The sequence below is a fragment of the Doryrhamphus excisus genome, linkage group LG13 (assembly GCF_037039965.1).
Source record: "Doryrhamphus excisus strain RoL-2023G ecotype Guam linkage group LG13, RoL_Dexc_Guam_v1.1, whole genome shotgun sequence".
Lineage (NCBI taxonomy): Eukaryota > Metazoa > Chordata > Actinopteri > Syngnathiformes > Syngnathidae > Doryrhamphus > Doryrhamphus excisus.
Genome location: NC_136369.1, coordinates 3,544,195 through 3,566,404, shown reverse-complemented (window position 1 = coordinate 3,566,404; position 22,210 = coordinate 3,544,195). Strand labels below are relative to the sequence as shown.

General features: G+C 39.9%; 1 protein-coding gene across 2 annotated transcripts in view; it reads right to left on the bottom strand.

Annotated features, from left to right (window-relative positions):
* The window catches only part of LOC131139865 (protein kinase C-binding protein NELL1-like), a 237,854-nt gene that overhangs the window by 202,033 nt on the left and 13,611 nt on the right, over positions 1–22,210 (bottom strand). For both annotated transcript variants that reach the window (XM_058089792.2, XM_058089793.2), the window contains exon 3: positions 4,614–4,764. In XM_058089792.2, coding sequence (XP_057945775.2) covers positions 4,614–4,764 — 151 coding nt within the window. The remainder of the gene's footprint in view (positions 1–4,613; positions 4,765–22,210) is intronic.

Genomic DNA, 22,210 nt, shown 5'->3' with positions numbered 1-22,210 from the left:
ACTCACATTCATACCTATGGACAATTTGGAGTCGCTAATTAACCTAGCATGTTTTTGGAATGTGGGAGGAAACCGGAGTACCCGGAGAAAACCCACACACTAACAGGGAGAACATGCAAACATGACCGAGCAGGGAATCGAACCAGGGTCTCTGCGCGCTAACCACTTAGCATTGTATATAACGTATTGTGTGTGTCTTACTTGTACGTTTTAAACATCCACTGCTTGTACCTTATTTTCTTTTAATGAAATCAAATTGAATCCAAACTTATTTTGGATAATGAACGGTTCAAGCATTTTAAACGCCTTATTAAAATATGACAATCAAGTTAACGAGCTACAATCAAAACAAGCTAACGCAGAGGTACTTCATTAAACATATTAGACACATTTAAGTTGAAAGGCTTTTTTATCTGCGTTTGCAATGGATGCAATTCATGTATCATAACTCATGACTTCATTCTTTTAATTTTCAGGAGTTCCACGAAAAACAGCTTCTTTTCAAATCTCCCATCCGACTAAATTCAGGTCATGTGTTCTTAAAATGAAAATCGAGGTACCTTACACTTATCGGAGAGGATCACATAGAATTTGGAGGGATGAAGGCCCAGTAGATGATGTGTTTGAGTACTCACATGGAAAGAGAAGGGAGGAGACTGAGCTTTGAGTTACTCCACCAAAGAGCTTTTGATACTGACTGACAATGTGTGTTACTGGACTACTGGGGAGAAGTGCTGGCTAGGCACAAAGTCTTTGTTTCCAGCATTCAGCTTGGAGTACAACCACAATATAAGCTCTCAGTGCAACCGAGATGAAGCAAAAGTGTTCCTATGGTTTTGCAAAAGGGACTGAGAAATGCTTGCATTCAAAAGCTGTTTTGACTTTGAGGCTGAGCAGAAGGAAGGATGAGAGAAAATTGCCATTTCTGTGTAGCGGAGCTGGCAGAGCCGGTGGGGGGACAGATAGCATGGTTGGACTGTACTGTGCAGAAAGATGAAGAACAAGGGACATCCAGAAAATGATTGTAAAAGGCCGATATGATAGAGCGAGCTGTCTGTTATCCAGCAGAATGAGATGGCTGCGTCATAATGGTAAAGAATAGCACGGGTTGAGGCACTAATAGCGCCTTCAGAGAGGATTCACAGGTTCACAGCGAAACACAAGTCAGCACCAGGCGCCAGTGGTGATTACTGTACACTTGCAGTGTGATTCACAGCAGCTTTTTTCATAGCAGTCCTATTCTACCGAGCCTTTGTTTGGGCAACATTGGCATATATTATACATTTCATATGCGGAGAGGTGTTTATTGTATTTATTGAAAGTAAGAAGGCATCAACTCTGCAGCCACCAGTTTTTAGCAATCAATCACTTGTCTTAGACTGGGAAAATGTTATTTGTTTACATTCACATACGTTCACATTCAGACTAAGCAAGTCTTAGTTTAACCAACTCAAAATACGGTAATAATTGGAAAATGTAATAACCACAATCTGCTGTTTAACAAAATATACTGCAGTCTAAGATGACTACAATTTATGCCACTTATGGTTTAACTGTGTTATGTAAAATGAAACCAGAATTGTGGATTGTGTATTTGAACTATGGTAAACTCTGTTAAACATTGTCATTTACAGTATGTAAAAATACAAAGTTAAGGATAATTTGGGTGAAATTTCAGAATAAACCTAAAATACACTACATTTGTCCCTGATTTATCATTGTTAATTGGTTCCAGACCCGCCTTTGATAAATGAATTTCCACCAGGTAATATTCAATATGAAATAACACCCCTACAGCCACCTTTACACGATTATACTTCGTTTACACCACATTGTACAGGCTACGGGATCACTGCAGGCACACGAGAGACAGCCTCCACTCGCATAGCAAGCTACACAGCTGATTAGTTAGCTCTGATTCAACCGAAGTGGCCAAAAATTTACCACTTCCACATGTAATGGGAGGAGAATTATTTTTCACCCTATCATGTCATATCATGGAGACAGCCATGCAGTGTAAAGGTAATGTAATATTGTGTCATGTCACTACAATCTACCCAACTCTTATATAATATGTTGTGATTAATAATAATCACATAGTCAACCATGAAACAGCAATGACTTATTATTTATTTTTTGAAAAAATGTGATAGAGTGAGGCACCTTTACAGGTGAACTTAATTTGAACTTCTGTAAACTTTTGTGTGCCCATGTCCAACTGTTCAATGTTTCAGTATTTTTCAACTTTCTGTTGCTGCAAGGAGCTGAAGGTAAAATTCCCAATAAGTGCGTTATCCATACGCAGCCACTACATTTCCGGCTTCAATTAGAACTGCTGTTTAAACAGTCTTCTTCATCATGCTGTTCACAAGACCCCAAGAGGGCGGCCGACATCAATAGTACCTCACCATTGCGAGGACTCAAACGGGATGCTCTGAGAGGGATGTGGCCACTGAGCCACCGAGTGTCACCGAGTGTCATCAGCAGGTTGCACCAGACAGAATGGAGGAGCCACAGAGAGGTGTTCTGTATGTATCCGGTATACCTTTCCTTTCTGTGAAATTCCATTGTGAATTTTTCAAGAAGGGCAAAAAGTACTCAAACACTGAACAGTTGGACATGTGCATTTTAAAGTTTATATAAGGTCATATTAAGTTCATTTTAGGTTCATTTTGAAATTATTAATGTAAATAATAATATTATATATATATATATACATATATATACGTATATATATATATATATAAGGGCGGCACAGCGGTCGAGTGGTTAGCGCGCAGACCTCACAGCTAGGAGGACCAGGGTTCGATTCCACCATCTCTGTGTGGAGTTTGCATGTTCTCCCCGTGCATGCGTGGGTTTTCTCCGGGTACTCCGGTTTCCTCCCACATTCCAAAAACATGCTAGGTTAATTGGCGACTCCAAATTGTCCATAGGTATGAATGTGAGTGTGAATGGTTGTTTGTCTATATGTAAGCTAAGGATAAGCAGTAGAAAATGAATGTTAGAATGAATGAATGTTGGAATTTCAATGGTAGAAATTAATTGCTGACACAGACTACAGTACGAAGAGCCAGTACTAAGAACTTCACTGTTCACATTGTACGATATACATTGTACTAATATTCCACTAGAATCCTGTAAATGTCAGTAATGCACATTGGCTCCTGCCATCTGATCATTCAGGCCCTGTCCACACAGGAACGTTCTGGGTACCGGAACATATCACCTAGTGAAAACGATAATAATACACAATGTAATACACGGCCCACACCGATGTGTGGAGAAAGAAAGAAAGTTATTATTAAGTCGTTATGTGGCATTCTCCGCCTCTCACCCAAAGACAGGGGATAGGCTGGGATAGGCTCCAGCATATCCGCAACCGTAGTGAGAATAAGAAAATGGATGGATAGTATGCATTACAATAAGGCCAGTCTTCAACTAAAGATTTTCATAGTTGAAAATGAACTATTGTCACTTCCTGTTTACATTTCGACATTTGCATTTCGACAAGAGCTATGATTTTGCTACCGGAGTTTTAAACTTTTTGGGGAAAATTCTAACCTTATGTACGACTATATGTGCCCTGTGATTGGCTGGCGACCAGTCCAGGGTGTACACCGCCTCTCGGCCGAAGACAGCTGGGATAGGCTCCAGCACCCCCGCGACCCTTGTGAGGAAAAAGCGGTAGTGAATGAATGAATATATATATATATATATGAACATATTTTGCTATAATTTCAAAGTCGTTGGGATGTGGGTCTACCGTATTTTGTTTCTATTAATGTAATATTTTTTTTTAAAAAGCTTAACTTTTCTAACAAAATGCATCTGTTTCTACTGTACATGTTTTCAGTCAGTTGTGTAAATGACAAGATGCGGTTAGTGGTAAATGTTCATTGCCACACAGTCAGCGGTCTCCAGTGTCCACAGAGCTTGAAAGTGCTGTTTCTCGACATAGCATGTGTATTTTTTTTTTTTTTTTTTGACATAACAGAAGACTTTTACCCTGAGAGAAAAGGAGAGGAAATCAATTTAGCCTACCCTTTAAAAACAATTCGCAGTTGTACAGTTTCTCTGGGGGCTCGGGGTGAACTCGTTGCTGCCACTCACACTTGTCCTACAGTCAACCCACGAAACCGCCAGTGAAAGACACAAAATTGAAACGTCTTCGAGGAGATTACCATTGTGATGCTGATCTGTGCACATATACTCGCTAGTTCACAACGGTATCAGTTGCAAAGCCATTTCCGTACATTGCACGGCTGTTTATGCGACATCCTGCGATAAGCATTATCAGCATGCTTAGCACTTGGACTCATCTTAAAGACACAATACATACAAGCTTATCTTTCCGCCTGAGCATACTCAGGAGACTAAGTAGTGCCATATTGTCCCATCCACCGAATTTGCTCCCATTGAATGCTGACATAAAATACCACTAGAATAAGTCACCAGCCTTTAGTACACAAACGCCACGGCCACCTGCACACAACTCCAGCATGATGATTCATCTTGGGGTTTAATTACAAAGAAGACGTGTAATCGTTTGCAGTAAATTTGTCCCAGAAAGGAACTGAAGGCAACAATAAAGAGGATTACAGAAGGATTACCTGTGTTCTGACTCATGGATGGAGAATATGACACCCGACGTAGAGGACTTCTGCTGGATGGAGGCCAAAAAGGTAAATTCACTTTTTCTCCTGAATAGCTGCATGACTTTCTCCGTAATGTGTGCCGGGGCTTGAACTGCTCTCCCAACATCTGAAGGGAAAAAAAATGAAGAGACATCATGAGTTTGTGTAAATCTGAGTTGAAGGCAGTTTGTCGCTCACCACTTCATGGTTCGGATTTTGCAGGTTCACTTTTAAAACGTTTTTTTTTAATATTTGTATTAATAAATCAGGCTTTTTTTCCTGGTAAAATGAGGCCTATTATTAGTTAACAAAAAGGTGCCTAAATTAAGTATTTTCAAGCTTAAAAATAACCAAATTAACTTAAATTCATACATAAGGCATTGAAAAGAAAGATATGTGGCATTCTACATTGATCACTTGGAGTCAATAATGTCACTTTAATGAACAGAGACACGCACATACACGCACTGGAACAACAGCCTTTTATTGCAGGTTTGAATTATCGCAGGCACAATAATCCCTAATAAAAATGGACTATTGTTGCTTCAGTGACCCAAGCAAAACTCAAACTCAATTCTGAACCCCCAACATCACTTCCTGTCCATCCGTCACTCGGGAAGACAATTCTAGCAACACACATCAGCACTAGACTGGCTTATTTATCATGATTATCAAATAATTATCTTATTACCAATTACCTGAAACCAATTAACCATGATAAAGGAGGGATTACTATATTCATATTACATTGTTGTAATTAATTCTACCTTTTCATAAGTATTGCTAAATATGCAAGCAACAGTATGAAAGTAAATCAGACATGGTGGAACACTAAGGAATACATCCATAATTCAACCATAGAAGCAAAAGCAATAAAAATAATAGCAATAATCCATAATTCTGAGAAATAGATTCATTTTCTACCGCTTTTTCCTCATGAGAGTCGCGGGGTTGCTGGAGCCTATCCCAGCTGTCTTCGGGCCAGAGGCGGGGTACACCTTGGACTGATTGCCAGCCAATCACAGGGCACATATAGACAAACAACCATTCACACTCACATTCATACCTATGGACAATTTGGAGTCGCCAATTAACCTAGCATGTTTTTGGAATGTGGGAGGAAACCGGAGTACCCGGAGAAAACCCACACATGCACTGGGAGAACATGCAAACTCCACACAGACGTGGCCGAGGGTGGAATTGAACCCTACAGATCCACCTGAAGTTTGCCAGTGAACACCTGTATGAGAAAGTGTAGGAGAATGACATATGCTCAAATAAGACCAAAATTGCGCAATTTGGCATCAAATCAACTTGACATCACAAAATACTTTTCTGTTATATTATATGAACTGTTATTTTTTGGAGCGGGTTAAGTACAAAATCAGCAGAGCATATTATTTCCACCACTGTATAATATACCTCAACACAGTTTGAAATGTCTGACAATCTGCGTTTCAAACCAAAGCTCATACTGTATTGATTGATTTCATAAAGTGCAAGATAAAGTGTAAGATTTAAACCTAATTACATCACCCACGGCAAATTGTATCTTTCTCCAGAAACGTTTTATTTAGCTATGGAGCAAAATTACAAAAAACTTAAATCTAAGTGTGACAAGAGCAAAGAGAACCTCCCATCCTTCTCTCCTCCCAACTGGTTACACATGTTGGATTTTGGACTGTAGGACTGAATAAGGATGTCCCGATCAGCACTTTTTGGCCTCACATCCAATCAGATGTAAAGTCCTGATCTGATACTTAGACAATTCTGTTAGATTATGGACCTGAAAATCTTTTTAACAACACCACGTGCCGCCTTTTATGATAATTATGAACTAAAATAATTATATATTGTACATGAAAACGTGTTTGTGGGTTAACTTTAGTACAGATTAACATTAGTTAACCCACAAACACATTTTCATGTACATTATCTAATTATTTTAGTTTAGAATTATCATAAAAGGCGGCACGGTGGTCAAGTGGTTAGCACGCAGATGTCACAGCTAGGAGACCAGGGTTCAATTCCACCCTTGGCCATCTCTGTGTGGTAAAACATGCTAGGTTAATTGGCGACTCCAAATTGTCCATAGGTATGAATGTGAGTGTGAATGGTTGTTTGTCTATATGTGCCCTGTGATTGGCTGGCGACCAGTCCAGGGTGTACCCTGCCTCTCGACCAAAGACATATTGTGAGGATATGAGGTAAAGCGAATGGATGGATGGAATTATCATAAATTATTTCATAATTTCCTAGTATTGTATTGTATTGTAAACTCCATGAAATAAAACTCTCACAGACAATTAAAGGTCGGCTTTACTTTAATCCATCCATCCATTTTCTATGCTGCTTATCCTCATTAGGACCGGGGATTAAGGGCATGCTGGAGCCTATCCCAGCGGACAAAGCTGTGGTGAAACTGAATTCACACCAGACGCATATCGCGTACGTCACGTCCGTGTAACATTTTACGCACATAGATTTAAGAGGCTCAATTCACATTAGATGCATCAGTGCATATGTAGTGTCATGATGGCAGAATAAAGTGATGCCCCAAACATTCTTAAAGACAGCAAAAGTCCACAATCCAAAATGGAGATGGCCAGTTGTCCGAATCAATACATTTGGAAAAAATTTAATAATTAAAATGAACTTGATAACTTTGCCGACCCAGTTTTCCAATCTAAAAAAAAAAAAAATTCATTCTGTCAGTCAACACTCACTGAGGCGCTTGGTCTGCAAAGTAAATGAAAATGTGCAAAATGGTGTGCATTCGTAGAAATTCCTTGCAAAAGAAATGCTGCTCTTTAATAGTTGAAAATCCAGCCTTTCTAGAAATGCTGCAAATGTTTGACAGAGAGTCTGTGAGAAAATACATGTCAGAAACAGCAGTTGCACAACTTTAAAAGAGTGAAAGGTGACATATTAAAGTAAATATTGTATTATTATTTATTATGTTTTCAATGTGTGGGAGAATAAACATTTTAAATGCTTTGCTTTGAGATCCAGTTAAGTTTGTTTGCCCAGTAATATTTTTTACATTTTACTTTTCTCAAAATGAATGTTAAAATCTTGTCTTTGTGTGCATCGTCTTGTCTCGTGACAACACTTCTTTTCTTTCTTTTTCTGATCCGTTTTAACTTTTTACTCCCGTTTGGATATCTGTATTTCATCATAATTTCAGTTTGCTGCTTTGGTACAGCAGCCTTTTTGTCAGTGGCCTTGCTACCCGCTTCGTACTCCATTTTATGTTTGGTCTTTAGATGATGTCGAAAATGTGTGGCATTGAATGCGGCTCTGCTCATACCACCCTTTAGAATTCTCATTTTGCAGATATTACAAGTGGCTGAACTACTTCCACACGGCTGTCGTGGTTTTATTACTTTCCCGCCTGTTGTAAAAACAAAGCACTTGTACAACCGCTGTCGTAAATATCATTCTCCGATCTCATTAAAAAAAAAATCTGCCTGATCCTGACAGCTCAAGTTAAAAAACCCTCTGATTTCCTTTCATTTTTAAATTACTGTAAATAAAATGAACGTTTTGGGGGACCCCTTCCCTTTATGTTATGTGCTGTCCCCCAGCCAGGACGTAACATTAGCAAAATGAAAGTTCTGAAATCAAGATGAACTTTATAACATTAACATAAGTTTTCTTATCAGGTACTTTCTTTCTTTGAGATCTTGAGATGCACTCAAATAAACAACAGAACAAGAAAATCAATATATCTTACTAAAACTGAATTTTACTTGTTTCAAGTGTGTAGGCAAGTCGAATTTGCGGATTAGTGTGTTGCTTAAATGTGCTGTCTGCCTTGGTGGGGTACTGCATGGGGGGGGTAATACCCCATTTATTGCAATTCCAAACCCAATCGTCATAATTTGAAGCAAAGCAGCTAAAGCTCCTTTTGCGGCCAAGTGTAGTTTTTGTGTTTGCCATCTTTGAAACGGGAGTGTGACAACCAAGCATTCCATCCACATGGTAGTTTTTACTCTTTCATTTGGACTTTTTTTTTTTTTACTCTCTCAAAAATACACAGAAAACCATGAAGACAAGAAAATGTTCATCTTTATTGTACCCGTGGCCAGGAAGTTCCTTTATGTATGTTTCATTTTAGAAAGCCCTATCTGTCTTTTTATTTACCTCCTTTTAAGTTTCCATTCCCTCTGTCACTCATGCATTTAAATTGAAGATTACAGCTGTCAATCAAAGTCAATGGTCCAAACTCGATTGAAAAATACATGTGGGTAGAAAAATAATCTGTTTGGAAAAGAGCAGACACCATTTTTTTTTTTTAAGTCCAAAATAAGTTTAAAATATACAGTGCATCCGGAAAGTATTCACAGCGCTTCACTTTTTCTACATTTTGTCATGTTACAGCCTCATTCCAAACTGAATTAAATTAATCTCTTACCTCAAAATTCTACACAAAATACTCCATTATGACAATGTGAAAAAAGGTTTTTTTGACATGTTTTGAATTCATTAAAAATAGAAAACAAAAAAATCACATTTACATAAGTATTCACAGCCTTTGCCATGAAGCTCAAAATTGAGCTCAGGTGCATCTTTTTTCCACTGATCATCCTTGAGATCTTTCTACAGCTTAATTGGAGTCCACCTGCAGTAAATTCAGTTGATTGGACATGATTTGGAAATATAATAACTGTCTATATAAGGTCCCACAGTTGACTGTGCATGTCAGAGCACAAACACCAAGCATGAAGTCAAAAGAACTGTCTGTAGACCTGCGAGACAGGATTGTCTTGAGGCACAAATCTGGGGAAGGATACAGAAACATTTCTGCTGCTTTGAAGGTCCCAATGAGCACAGTGGCCTCCATTATTCGTAAATGGAAGACGTTTGGAACCACCAGGACTCTTCCTAGAGCTGGCCGGCCTTCTAAACTGAGCGATCGGGGAAGAAGGGCCTTAGTCAGGGAGGTGACCAAGGCCCCGATGGTCACTCTGTCAGAGCTCCAGCGTTCCTCTGTGGAGAGAGGAGAGCCTTCCAGAAGGACAACCATCTCTGCAGCAATCCACCAATCAGGCCTGTATGGTAGAGTGGCCAGACGAAAGCCACTCCTTAGTAAAAGGAACATGGCAGCCCGTCTGGAATTTGCCAAAAAGCACCTGAATGACTCTCAGACCATGAGAAACAAAATTCTCTGGTCTGATGAGACAAAGATTGAACTCTTTGGTGTGAATGCCAGGCGCCATGTTTGGAGGAAACCAGGCACTGCTCATCACCAGGCCAATACCATCCCTACAGTGAAGCATGGTGGTGGCAGCATCATGCTGTGGGGATGTTTTTCAGCAGCAGGAACTGGCAGACTAGTCAGGATAGAAGGAAAATGAATACAGCAATATATAGAGATATCCTGGATGAAAACCTGCTCCAGAGCGCTCTTGACCTCAGTAGACTGGTCATGTACCTTGACCATATAGACAGTAGACATTAGCACACAGCCAAGATCTCAAAAGATTGGCTTCAGAACCACTCCGTGAATGTCCTGGAGTGGCCCAGCCAGAGTCCAGACTTGAATCCGATCGAACATCTCTGGAGAGATCTGAAAATGGCTGTGCACAGACGTCTCCCATCCAACCTGATGGAGCTTGAGACTTATTGCAAAGAAGAATGGGCAAAACTGCCTAAAGATAGGTGTGCTAAACTTGTGGGATCATATTCAAAAAGACTTGAGGCTGTAATTGCTGCCAAAGGTGGATCAACAAAGTATTAAGCAAAGGCTGTGAATACTTATGTAAATGTGATTTTTTTGTTTTCTATTTTTAATAAATTCAAAACGTGTCAAAAAAAACTTTTTTTCACATTGTCATAATGGAGTATTTTGTGTAGAATTTTGAGGTAAGAGATTAATTTAATTCAGTTTGGAATGAGGCTGTAACATGACAAAATGTAGAAAAAGTGAAGCGCTGTGAATACTTTCCGGATGCACTGTACTTTTCACTGACTTGATGACAATGAGATTTTGTCAGGGAGCTGTTTCATTTGTCTCTGCTCCCCATCAGATATATCGGGCCGATATTTGCGATATTTGCCGATATTTGCGTTCTTTACTTGAATCAGTATCGGCCGATACGCGCGTGGTTTTGCCGATGTATTTTTCCGCCGCATGATATACAGACAAGGCATCCACCGGGCGATGTGCGTCTCACTGCGTAGGAGTCATCACATCGATGCTAGATAAAACTTCAACTACGACAGAAAAGTTTTACACATGGTTGAATATTTATTCCTTTTAAAGTTGATAATGCCGTTTAAATATGTTTAAGAAAGCAGAATCCTACTGTGTTCAGTGTTTACATTTAAATATTTGTCTCAACTTGAGACCTGTAATATTTGTCATTTTTTCATGTAAATTGAGGCAGCAAAAGCAGTATCGGCCACAAATATCGGCCCAAGCAAAATCGGCCATCGACTAAGGATGATGGGAAAAAATCGGTATTGGCATCGGCCTGAAAAAAACATATCAGTCGATACCTAGTGTATATCCCATTATATATATATATATCAGATGCCGGCAACCTTTACCATCAAAAGAGCCATTCTGCCTTCTGTTCCGGTAAAGAAAAGTTCTCTGGGGTCGCAAAATATTGCACAGCTTATAAAATTACATTTTTTAATATTTTGTTTTTACATCTTACTGTGACATCTGTGACAGGAACAGAATTCAACTAGCGGTATTGGAGAGTGCATGTGTATCAGCAATGTGTGCTAAATATTGTTTACATGTATGTTGCCATTCTATTGGTTCCATTTCTTTCATTTTCGGAATAATTTGGGGTTCATTTAATTAATCCAGAAAATAAATAAATAAAAATAAATTGGAAGTGTATATACAGTAAAGTCTCGTTATATTGATATCAGTTAAAACGAATTACTACTTATTACGATACTATTTTCATTTCCCGGCAAATTTCTAGTCTTTTATGATATAATTAGCTCCGTTAGTACGATACCCGGTTATTATGATAATCCGGTTACTAGGATGCCCTTTTCATCTCCCGCCAGCCAATTTGGTCTGCTTATATCGATACAAAAGCAGCTTAAATCAATCTTTGCTTAAGGATTTCAATACCAAAAAAGAACACGGCGAACGGCTGCTTCCAGTCAACTTTATTTTTCACACTTCCACCACCAGAGTGCAGCACACACAGCGGAAAACACCCGTCCCTCGCGCCTACCCCTCCGGGTGGCAACACCTTCCCTATCGATAGTTCCGGGGTGAATTATGTCCCGGTAACCGGTAATCACTACAGCGTAAGTTTATTTTTATTTACTGTAGTACAAAATGTATTGTAGTACAAAAGCATGCTAGATACGCAATCCATGAACTCAAGGAGAAAATTACATGCCATATCAAAGATCCGCCCACTTTTAATGCAGTTCGGCGCAGGATCGGATATATGGATAGTCCGGTTATATCGGTATTTTTTCCGACTCCCGAGAATATCGATATAACGAGACTTTACTGTATTTGATATGCTCTTCTACACTTTGGTACTTTTCAGAAAAAGCTGAGTGCCTGTTTTGAACATTTCTTTTAATATTACGTTTTCTGTTGTTTTCTAATGTCTCGCCACATATCAATCACACGAGTAAGGCAGCATCAATGGCAAAGGAATATGTCCATTCAGAATCTCTTGGTTGAGTAGATTGATAAGATTGATCTGTGGTAAATAATTGTAATACTAATCCAGTTATTAGTGGTTTGTTTTCAATAAATAAATTTCAAAAACTCTTCATTCACATACCACAGAGACCCCATAGTTGGTTATGACCCACATAAGCGACATGGTATTTCACATATATGTCTTGTTCAGGCTTGTTGTATGTGCACATCACCTAAGCTAGAACATGTGAAAAACCAGTATAATAGTACTTAATATAATAGATTAAATATAATAAAACACTGAAAATCCCCTGATAATGATAGATCTGTTCAATGCAAACAAAACCTAAGCACAAATCCCGCAGCCGACAAGACGGAAGAACGATGCAAGATTAATCCAGCACACCAGATGAAGTTGGAAGTCACAAGCAAGGGAAAAACCTCTCTTTGTCAATTTCCGTTCTTCACTTTAATCACGAGTGTGACTGGTCCACCCACAGCCTGGCTAAGCCTTACAAAGTGCCTCCTTAAGTGTGAGATACTCGGGCACAGTTCAGAGACTTCACTCACTCCCACTTCAATATAAGTCAGCTTCTGTCTGACAAAACAACAGAGAACCCATTACGAAGTATGACAAGCAAATAAGAACACTCGTGGCACTAAGTAAACCAGGAGACGTTTTCAGATTATTGAATTAGCATAGAACATCTGACACGAACATGCCTTTGGGCTGCAATCACATCCTGCAGGATTTTATGCTTTTGCCTGCAGTGCTTAAACTTATATTGCGCACACTACTCATTGGTGGATAATAAGCATTTAGGTATATTTGGTCAACAAATTGGACACAAAGTAGCAAAGAACTAACCTTTAATTTAAAGTAAACAAACAAGTGACTCTGAAAGGAAAACTGAACTTGTGGGGGAATCGAATGAATGCGTGTATTTGCCTTTTCTACGTGTTCTGCAGAGAGAAAAACAGCAAGCATGAGGCATTTAACAATGCAGTTATTGGAAAGCGCCATTTCCATCGAGAAAGCACTAAAAAAATGCCAAACAACACCAAAAATGTTCTATTTACATAACGTGACCTGTGTATTAAGTCGGGATGAGCGAGTACACCACTATCTGTATCTGTTCACACATCTAAATTGTCTATCCGTACAAAGGCGCCAATGGCGCCGTGGAGCTCGGAGGCCGGACATGACGGCGCCGTGTTTACGAACTGCAGACAATCTTGGCACAACACAAGTAGCGGAAATGTGGTCATTACACGTTTTTTTTGCGGGACGACCGTGTTCCAGACAGTGAGCACTGTGGTTCTCTCAAACCTTTGTGGACGCAGTGTGTCCGACATTAAAGCACGTTTCTTCTGGCTTCAGCCTTCAGTTTGGCGGCTATTTCAACGTTCAAGTTCACAAAAACTGTCCCGTGTGAATAACTTGCAGAGAGTTTATCGTGCCTACAGTCATGCCAATGAGGATGCCCGCCCCTCTGTGACATCACAAAGGAACAGTTTTGCTCCGCCCTCTGTCACCAAGCGTTTAAAGCCATCCCAAACTTCCTTCAGGGATCACTTCCAAATGCGCAAACCTCATAATCTGAAACTTTGGTATCGTTTAATACGAGAATACAACATTCTAACTACATTTATGTATTTTAAGTGTTTTAAGTGAGCGCGCAGACCTCACAGCTAGGGGACCAGGGTTCAATTCCCACCCTCGGCCATCTCTGTGTGGAGTTTGCATGTTCTCCCCGTGCATGCGTGGGTTTTCTCCGGGTACTCCGGTTTCCTCCCACATTCCAAAAACATGCTAGGTTAATTGGCAACTCCAAATTGTCCATAGGTATGAATGTGAGTGTGAATGGTTGTTTGTCTATATGTGCCCTGTGATTGGCTGGCGACCAGTCCAGGGTGTACCCCGCCTCTCGCCCGAAGACAGCTGGGATAGGCTCCACCCCCGCGACCCTCGTAAGGAAAAAGCGGTAGAAAATGAATGAATGAATGAAAATGTTTTAAGTGGAAAAAGCATAATAAATAAATCATAAATAAATGTAAGCATATTTTTGACGAACAATAGGCCATATTCAACTACGAAAAAATATGAGTTATTAATTACTATATCTTTTGAAAAAACATAATTGAGTAAAATACAATGACAATAGAGATACATTCATTCATTCATTTTCTACCCTAGAAAATGTTCTACCCTAGCTGTATTTGGGCGAGAGGCGGGGTACACCCTGGACTGAGCACAGGGCACATATAGACAAACAACCATTCACACTCACATTCATACCTACGGACAATTTGGAGTCGCCAATTAACCTAGCATGTTTTTGGAATGTGGGAGGAAACCGGAGTACCCGGAGAAAACCCACACATGCACGAGGAGAACATGCAAACTCCACACAGAGATGGCTGAGGGTGGAATTGAACCCTGGTCTCCTAGTTGTGAGATCTGCACGCTAACCAATCGACAACCGTGTCGCTTGAGGGATATACAGCAATGTCCAAATGATCCAAAACAAAAAAAAGTGTAACATGAATTATGCAAAATTTAAACCACAATGTGGCAAAGGGACAACTGTTTTCTGGTCCTCGACTATCATATTCTTTACAGCGGGCACAATAATTTGAAAAAAACTTCATTTTTGTATGTAATATACTGGAAGTTTGAGTTTTGCTTGCTAAATGTTTTGTATTTTGGTATTTTTTGTCATTCTTCCTCTACTAAATTATTTGGTACTCAGTAGAATACATTGTTTTTGCTTTCCCTGTACACGTTACCTGTGTCACTGGTACACATCTCGATAGCTCATTATCTCCCATGCAACGGCGTGATACACAGTTACTATCTAATGAGTTTGCCAAATCATCCTTTAGGTTTTTTTTGCAGTTCAGCGTAGTTTTTGACCTGCCGTTCTAACCAGCTGACATGCAGCTCTCTCAGAAAGTTTTAGTGGTTTTACAGATCTCATCTCGACCTCATCTGCCATCTGTTAATTGTATTGCATACTGTGAAAACTGCAAGCTGAAAATCTTCTTTTAGCTTCCCTCCTTCCTGTGGGCACCGGCAGCTTATTTATTTCAGTATTTTTACACTGCTTACTGCTACTGTCGGTTGTGGTTCTCAGATCTATTTTAAAGTGCCAGATTTGGTCCAGTGTCGATGGGTACTGGCCAGTGGACTAGATTTTGCAGATCATTCAGAGCTCTGACATCTGGTAACTGAGCTTTGCCATATTTAAGCAGATTTATGCCAAACAATTCCTTACTTCATATGAATAATAACTGGGTATGTCTTAAATATGGTAAAGGTAATGGTTTTATTTCATTTGAACATGCATCAGATTACAATTAAGTGCATCCCATAATCAGTTCACAGTTCCACATGTCCAAAAGGAGTAGGAAGAAGCAAAGCTTATTAAATCCTACCCCTCCATCTGGTACTTTTACAATCAGTAACTGTTACATTTGTTCACTTCCTGCTTTCCAAGATATTTTTTTTTAAATAATGTACCTTGTACCGAAGTACAAGGTGATATGAGCATCCAATGCCATAATGGGTACCATAGTAAGTGTCAATATAGTGATATATATAGCACATCATGACTGGTTCAAGACTCTTCATCCTTGTATTTAGTCGCTAATCAAGCATATTTTGGGGGAACTTGCAATTGAGCTGGTACTTACGACAGATGCCACAAACAAACACTGTGGAAAATAATAAATAAATAAATAAATAAATAAATATAATAGAATAATAAATAATACTGCAATTGCAATGGAAGTTATAGAAAAAGAATATATATATATATATATATATATATATATATATATTCCTAATGGGGAAGTCAGTGGTCTTTGTTCTCCTGTCATCCGAGCACCATGAACACAAAAAGCTGGCCAGCTTGTCAGCCATGCATTTGGTCCACAGCAGCCTGTCTCTGAGGAGGTAGCCTGTTTTCAGCTGCTCATTGGGGGCTCTGCAGGAACGAGCAATAAGCTTGGCCTGAAGAATAGGGCTGGAGCTGGAACTGAAGATATGAAAAACCGAGTCTGTGACTGAAAAACAAACAAATCATTTTCCTTCACAGGTAACATAATCTACCAACATTGTGTGACTGGGTATTACAGCATTGTAAATGAGCTGTAAGTTGCTACAAGGTAGAAAAGCACAATATAAACCAAGCCATTTATAAAAATGTCAGCCACTGTTGGGATGTTGCACTGACAACAGCTAATGTTCAATGCAGCCACAAACAACTGAATAATGTAGTTGGCTTCTGTGCAGTATACAGCAGAATGCCAAGGAATGCCGAACAAGGCTTTTAGAATGCCAAAGAAAGTTAACACTATTCATGCAAAAACAAAAGCGACAGAGAGCAACACTTGAAGGAGTGCATATAAAGCAGCCGAGAAACACTGTCATGCTCTCAGCGTGCCTCTTCTAAGTTGCCTTGGCTCACATTTGAAGAATCTCTTGGCTGTTGAAATATTCATAATTCTGAATAATGATAAAACATTGATGATTCGGTTGAAGATCCTTCCCTTTTCAAGTAAATAACCTGAGTGTAAACATTAAAAAGCCTGTAGTTTCTATCTGGCAGGTAATTGGTGTCATGTTGCGTGTCACAGATCTAATGAGGTAACGTCTCCAGAGGCCATCCGTTGACAGAGTGGACAGCTCTTTAACAACAATCTTCATAACTAAGCGCTGTTCCATTAACGTGAATAATGAGGAAACTAAAAATTAAGGCCTTTGTTTCTTTACACAGGCATGGATGTTGGCTTTCTTTTCTTTTATTATCTGTTTTTTTATATATAGGGCAGAGGCGCAGATGTTTGCATTCTTTTGAATAAATTAAATTTAATGTCATTTTCACCTTGATTGAAGACAGCTTGATTGTTGACAAGGACGGCTATGAAGCGGCGTCAAGCAGAAATCGATACTTCACTTTATTTGTTCAATTTAATGCCCGATACAACCAAAGGTACATTTGTTTGGACAGATATGATGATGACAGGATGAATAATTCATAAGAGTTTAATTTCAGAGATATCTAGCAACATCCATGGTTTCCTTAATTGTTGGAAAATCACGTATATTCTTACATGAATAAGTATCTAATAATTTTTTGCATGACTGTATATTAGGTATGCCCTTATCGATCGGCCACCAATCTGTATTGGCTGATATCAGTGAAAAGGGACTGTAGAAAAAGGACAGTAGTGATATCTGCCCTCAAAAAACGTCCAATAATGTTTTATCATTTGATATACCTGCCGTGATCCAAGTACACTGATGATAACATGTCATACTTACAGTATATTGCTGTATTTTGATTATATAAAATATAACCAAAACTTCTTACCAGGCGCGCAGATTTTGCAGAGGAGCTTACGCAACGTCCGCCAACAACAGCAGCATAGAAATATCGACGGCACTTACAATGTCCGCCGCCACTGGGATGGCTGTGTCTTCCAGCACAAGACTTGTGCTCCAGGCCTCAGGTAAAAACGCTGACAACAAACAAACATCCATCTGTGACATCGCAGACCTCCATTTTTACAACGCCATCAGAAACCGAGCGTTCTTTCAGGGCTCACTTCCAAATGTGCAAACCTCATTATCTGAAACTTTGGCATCGTGTAACACAAGAATACAACATTCTAACTACATTTATAGGTCAGAAAGGTGGAAAAAGAATAATCGGTCTAATAATAATAGATAATAGATTTAGAACATCTGCCATAATGATGTTGAGGTGGTTCATCAATTATATTTTGATTCAAACATACAGGTTACTTTCCGTTTTTTTCCACAGTATACCGGCTCGCCCGCCCATTTCCTTGACTTCCTTGCTTGATCATCCAATCATCAGTCAGGATACTGTGTGCATGAGTCTGTGTAAGTGACGTGAGTGAGTGACAGCCATCAATGCCACTCCTTTCCAAGCCGAAAAACAAATGTAATTCAGTTTAACCTGTAATTGTGAGGAATATCGACATTTTCTACGATCACTATTGGTAACATACTAGACAGAGATGGTGTTTTCATATTTTTCGGCTGAAAAGGCACTTATTTGCAATAAAAATGTGTTAACAAAATGGGTTTCAAATGTCTATAAACCCGAAGGCAGGCCCCTGGACCACACCCAAAATGCCTGCTCGCTACACTCGCCTTCCAAAAAACACCAAATGTTGGCAGCTGCGTGTCAGTTCAAACATTGTGGCGATTCTAATTGTAGCCACTCAATTTAATGTCTTTCCGCGTGGTGGATTTATGTGTGTGTTGATGTGTTTTGTTAACAGCAGCTCTCTAGGCAGAGATCCGATCCCTAATCCCCCCCCCCCAACACCTCCGCCCCCCGACATACACCCGCTATGCTGTGGGCAGGTTTTAACACCGCAGCTGGCTCTCTGTGCCGCAAACTATTCACATCAGCATGAGTTGACATACATACACACACCCTGCCTGCTATAAATCCTCCCTTCCTGAGGATTACAATGTTCACTTTTTATTGATGCTGCTTTGATGGAGACAATTATTTACTTTAATGGCCGTTCAGAAGGAGGGAATATCAGTTGTGTTTGAACTAAAGTTATGTATGATATACTGTAATAAAAACATGACGAGATTTCTCATTTGGAGAAACGCTGTCTCGCGAGAACAGGGCAGCCAAAAGCCAACAAAATTGTGAACCTTAGCCGTACTAAATTGATATTACACATAATATGGATGTGAAAGACTGCCAACTTTATACGCACGAGCAATCACTTCATAACACACCTTATATGTGGAAGAGACCTGTGTTGACCATCTAGCGACAAGTGCACGTTAGTAAGTCTTCCTTGCTTGAAGTATCCGCAGTGCGCACCTCTGATTGTACATGAGTATAGTCGTATAATGCCTGTCTGCAAGCTGCATAAACCCCTCCACAATGCAACCTAACCCCTGCAGCCACAGAGCCAAGGAGGGCTCTTCCTATAAATATACTCATTCATTTTCTACCGCTTATCTGCTGGAGCCTATCCCAACTGTCTTCGGGCAAGAGGCGGTGTACACCCTGGACTGGTGGCCAGCCAATCACAGGGCACATATAGACAAACAACCATTCACACTCACATTCATACCTATGGACAATTTGGAGTCGCCAATTAACCTAGCATGTTTTTGGAATGTGGGAGGAAACCGGAGTACCTGGAAAAAACCCACGCATGCACGGGAAGAACATGCAAACTCCACACAGAGATGGCCAAGGGTGGAATTGAACCCCGGTGTGTATATATATATATATATGTATATATACACAGTAAAGTCTCGTTATATCGATATTCTCGGGAGTCGGAAAAAATACCGATATAACCGGACTATCCATATATCCGATCCTGCGCCGAACTGCATTAAAAGTGGGCAGATCTTTGATATGGCATGTAATTTTCTCCTTGAGTTCATGGATTGCGTATCTAGCATGCTTTTGTACTACAATACATTTTGTACTACAGTAAATAAAAATAAACTTACTCTGTAGTGATTACCGGTTACCGGGACATAATTTACCCCGGAACTATCGATAGGGAAGGTGTTGCCACCCGGAGGGGTAGGCGCGAGGGACGGGTGTTTTCCGCTGTGTGTGCTGCACTCTGGTGGTGGAAGTGTGAAAAATAAAGTTGACTGGAAGCAGCCGTTCGCCGTCTTCTTTTTTGGTATTGAAATCCTTAAGCAAAGATTGATTTAAGATGCTTTTGTATCGATATAAGCAGACCAAATTGGCTGGCGGGAGATGAAAAGGGCATCCTAGTAACCGGATTATCATAATAACCGTGTATCGTATTAACAGAGCTAATTATATCATAAAAGACTAGAAATTTTAAATGAAAATAGTATCGTAATAAGTAGTAATTCGTTTTAACAGATATCGATATAACGAGACTTTACTGTATATATATATACACACACACACATACATATAGTCCAGTTCAAAGAGACCAGCCAACCCCCAACCAAAGCCAATCTTATCTGCCTTCTCAACCTACTCCAGACGGCACAAACCAGCAGGTTCACCAACCATCCTATTATCAGGGCAGCGTTCACAACCATTTATCTCAATTAGCTATGGTCTGCATACTTGAAAAATATGAGACCGGGATAAGGCTGGGAAAACAGCTCTCATCCCCGGAGAGCCCTACAATACAATATCATTAAATGTTGAATAAAGCAACCAATCTCCAAATGAGCCAATCATCGTGCAATAAAGATGATAGGCAGGCTCCTTAATCATTTACTCACAACAGTCAAAGCCACATTGTTGATAAGAGCTGGTTTTTTTTGTAATGCTACAAAGATGATGGAGAGGTGATGGCGGTATAAACAGGTAGTACAGCATGTGCAGCATGCAGAGCAGCACTGGGAGATGCGATAAGCACAGGACACACCAGGAGGAGACACAGGGGGAGATAATACAGGCAAAGGTCACTGTGCCGTGCTTCTCTGCCAGAGATGATCTCTGAAGTCGCACCTCGGTAAAGCCGAACACGTGATCCATGACGGGCCCCACACATGTGTGTATGTGTCATATCCTTATGAAGAATACTGATAGTGTACATTACTCTAAATTCCTTTATGTCCTTGACACCAAATTCAGAAAACGCAATGCCGTTGTGCGGTTATAACACTGTTATGTTTATGTTAAAGGGATTTTTTTCTTTTCACCTGTCTCCATAATGGATGCTCAGTAATTTAGTGCAAAGGTGCCCTTGAGCAAAGTATTTTCATTTAACCATTAGTCCATGACAACAGGATCCGAGTTAGCCTAGCTGCATTCAGACAGCCTGGCAGACAAGAAGTCATATCAGGAGTTCAGACTTCGGTTTCAGGTTGCCATGTCGCAACCCCACAGTGTCCTTCCAGAGATACACAAGTCTAGTGATTGTGGGTGCCACCCAATATTGCAGTAACATTACTGACACCAAGTGGCTAATGTAGAAAACTACATCAAAATCTTTTGAATGCCTTAAACCGTATTTTCCAATTTTATGCATAAAAATGCTTAAAGAGGATCTATTATGCTAATTTTTCAACCCTTTGTATTGAGTTATGAACTCCAATGCAGCAGCTACACACAATAACCCGCAGAGATAACTTTTTAGATTTAGCAGAATCTGCACCTATTCCAGCTGTATATCCCTGGATTTGTGCTTCCCGCCAAAACAGTCTGTTTTAATGTATTCCCCCGAAGGCCCGCATCCGAGCACGCTCCCTAACTATGAACGAACCCCACTTTCTAATATAGTAAGTGTAGGAGTTGATAATAAATGAATAAAGTCTTTAGAGAGCTAATTGAAAAGTGTTTGAACTCTGGTGCGGTGGAGCTCAGGAGAAGCCGAACGTGTGGCAAACCCGCCTGCCCGAGGAAGAGCGCTCATTGCCGGATACACTTTGTTAGAGGCAAGAGCGCACTGCTTCTGGCTCCAGCAACAGTTTCATATACAGGCTGATATCTCACGTTCATGTTCACAAAAACAGTCCCGTGTGCAATGCCGTTGACAAATGAAAATATTTTTCTTTTGCTGGGAATCACCAAATACAATAACTTCTGCCTGAGCTTGTTACATAAACAGAGTAGCGCTTGGGGAAAGGCTGGGGAAGCAGAGCTTGGGGGATGGCAGAGACTTGGACAGAATATATATCTGAGACAGAAAGGGGCAGTTTTACCACGCTTTTTGAAACCTACCATTTTGAGCCATCCCAATCGTTTTTCAGGGCTTACTTCCAAATGCGCAAAACTCATTATCTGTCATTGTTTAACATGAGAATACAACATTCTAACTTCATTTATAGGTCAGAAAAGTGGAAAAGCATAATAGGTCCACTTTGAATTTAGGCGTGAATCACCTAACACTTAAATCTTAAATATGACTACCAGTAATA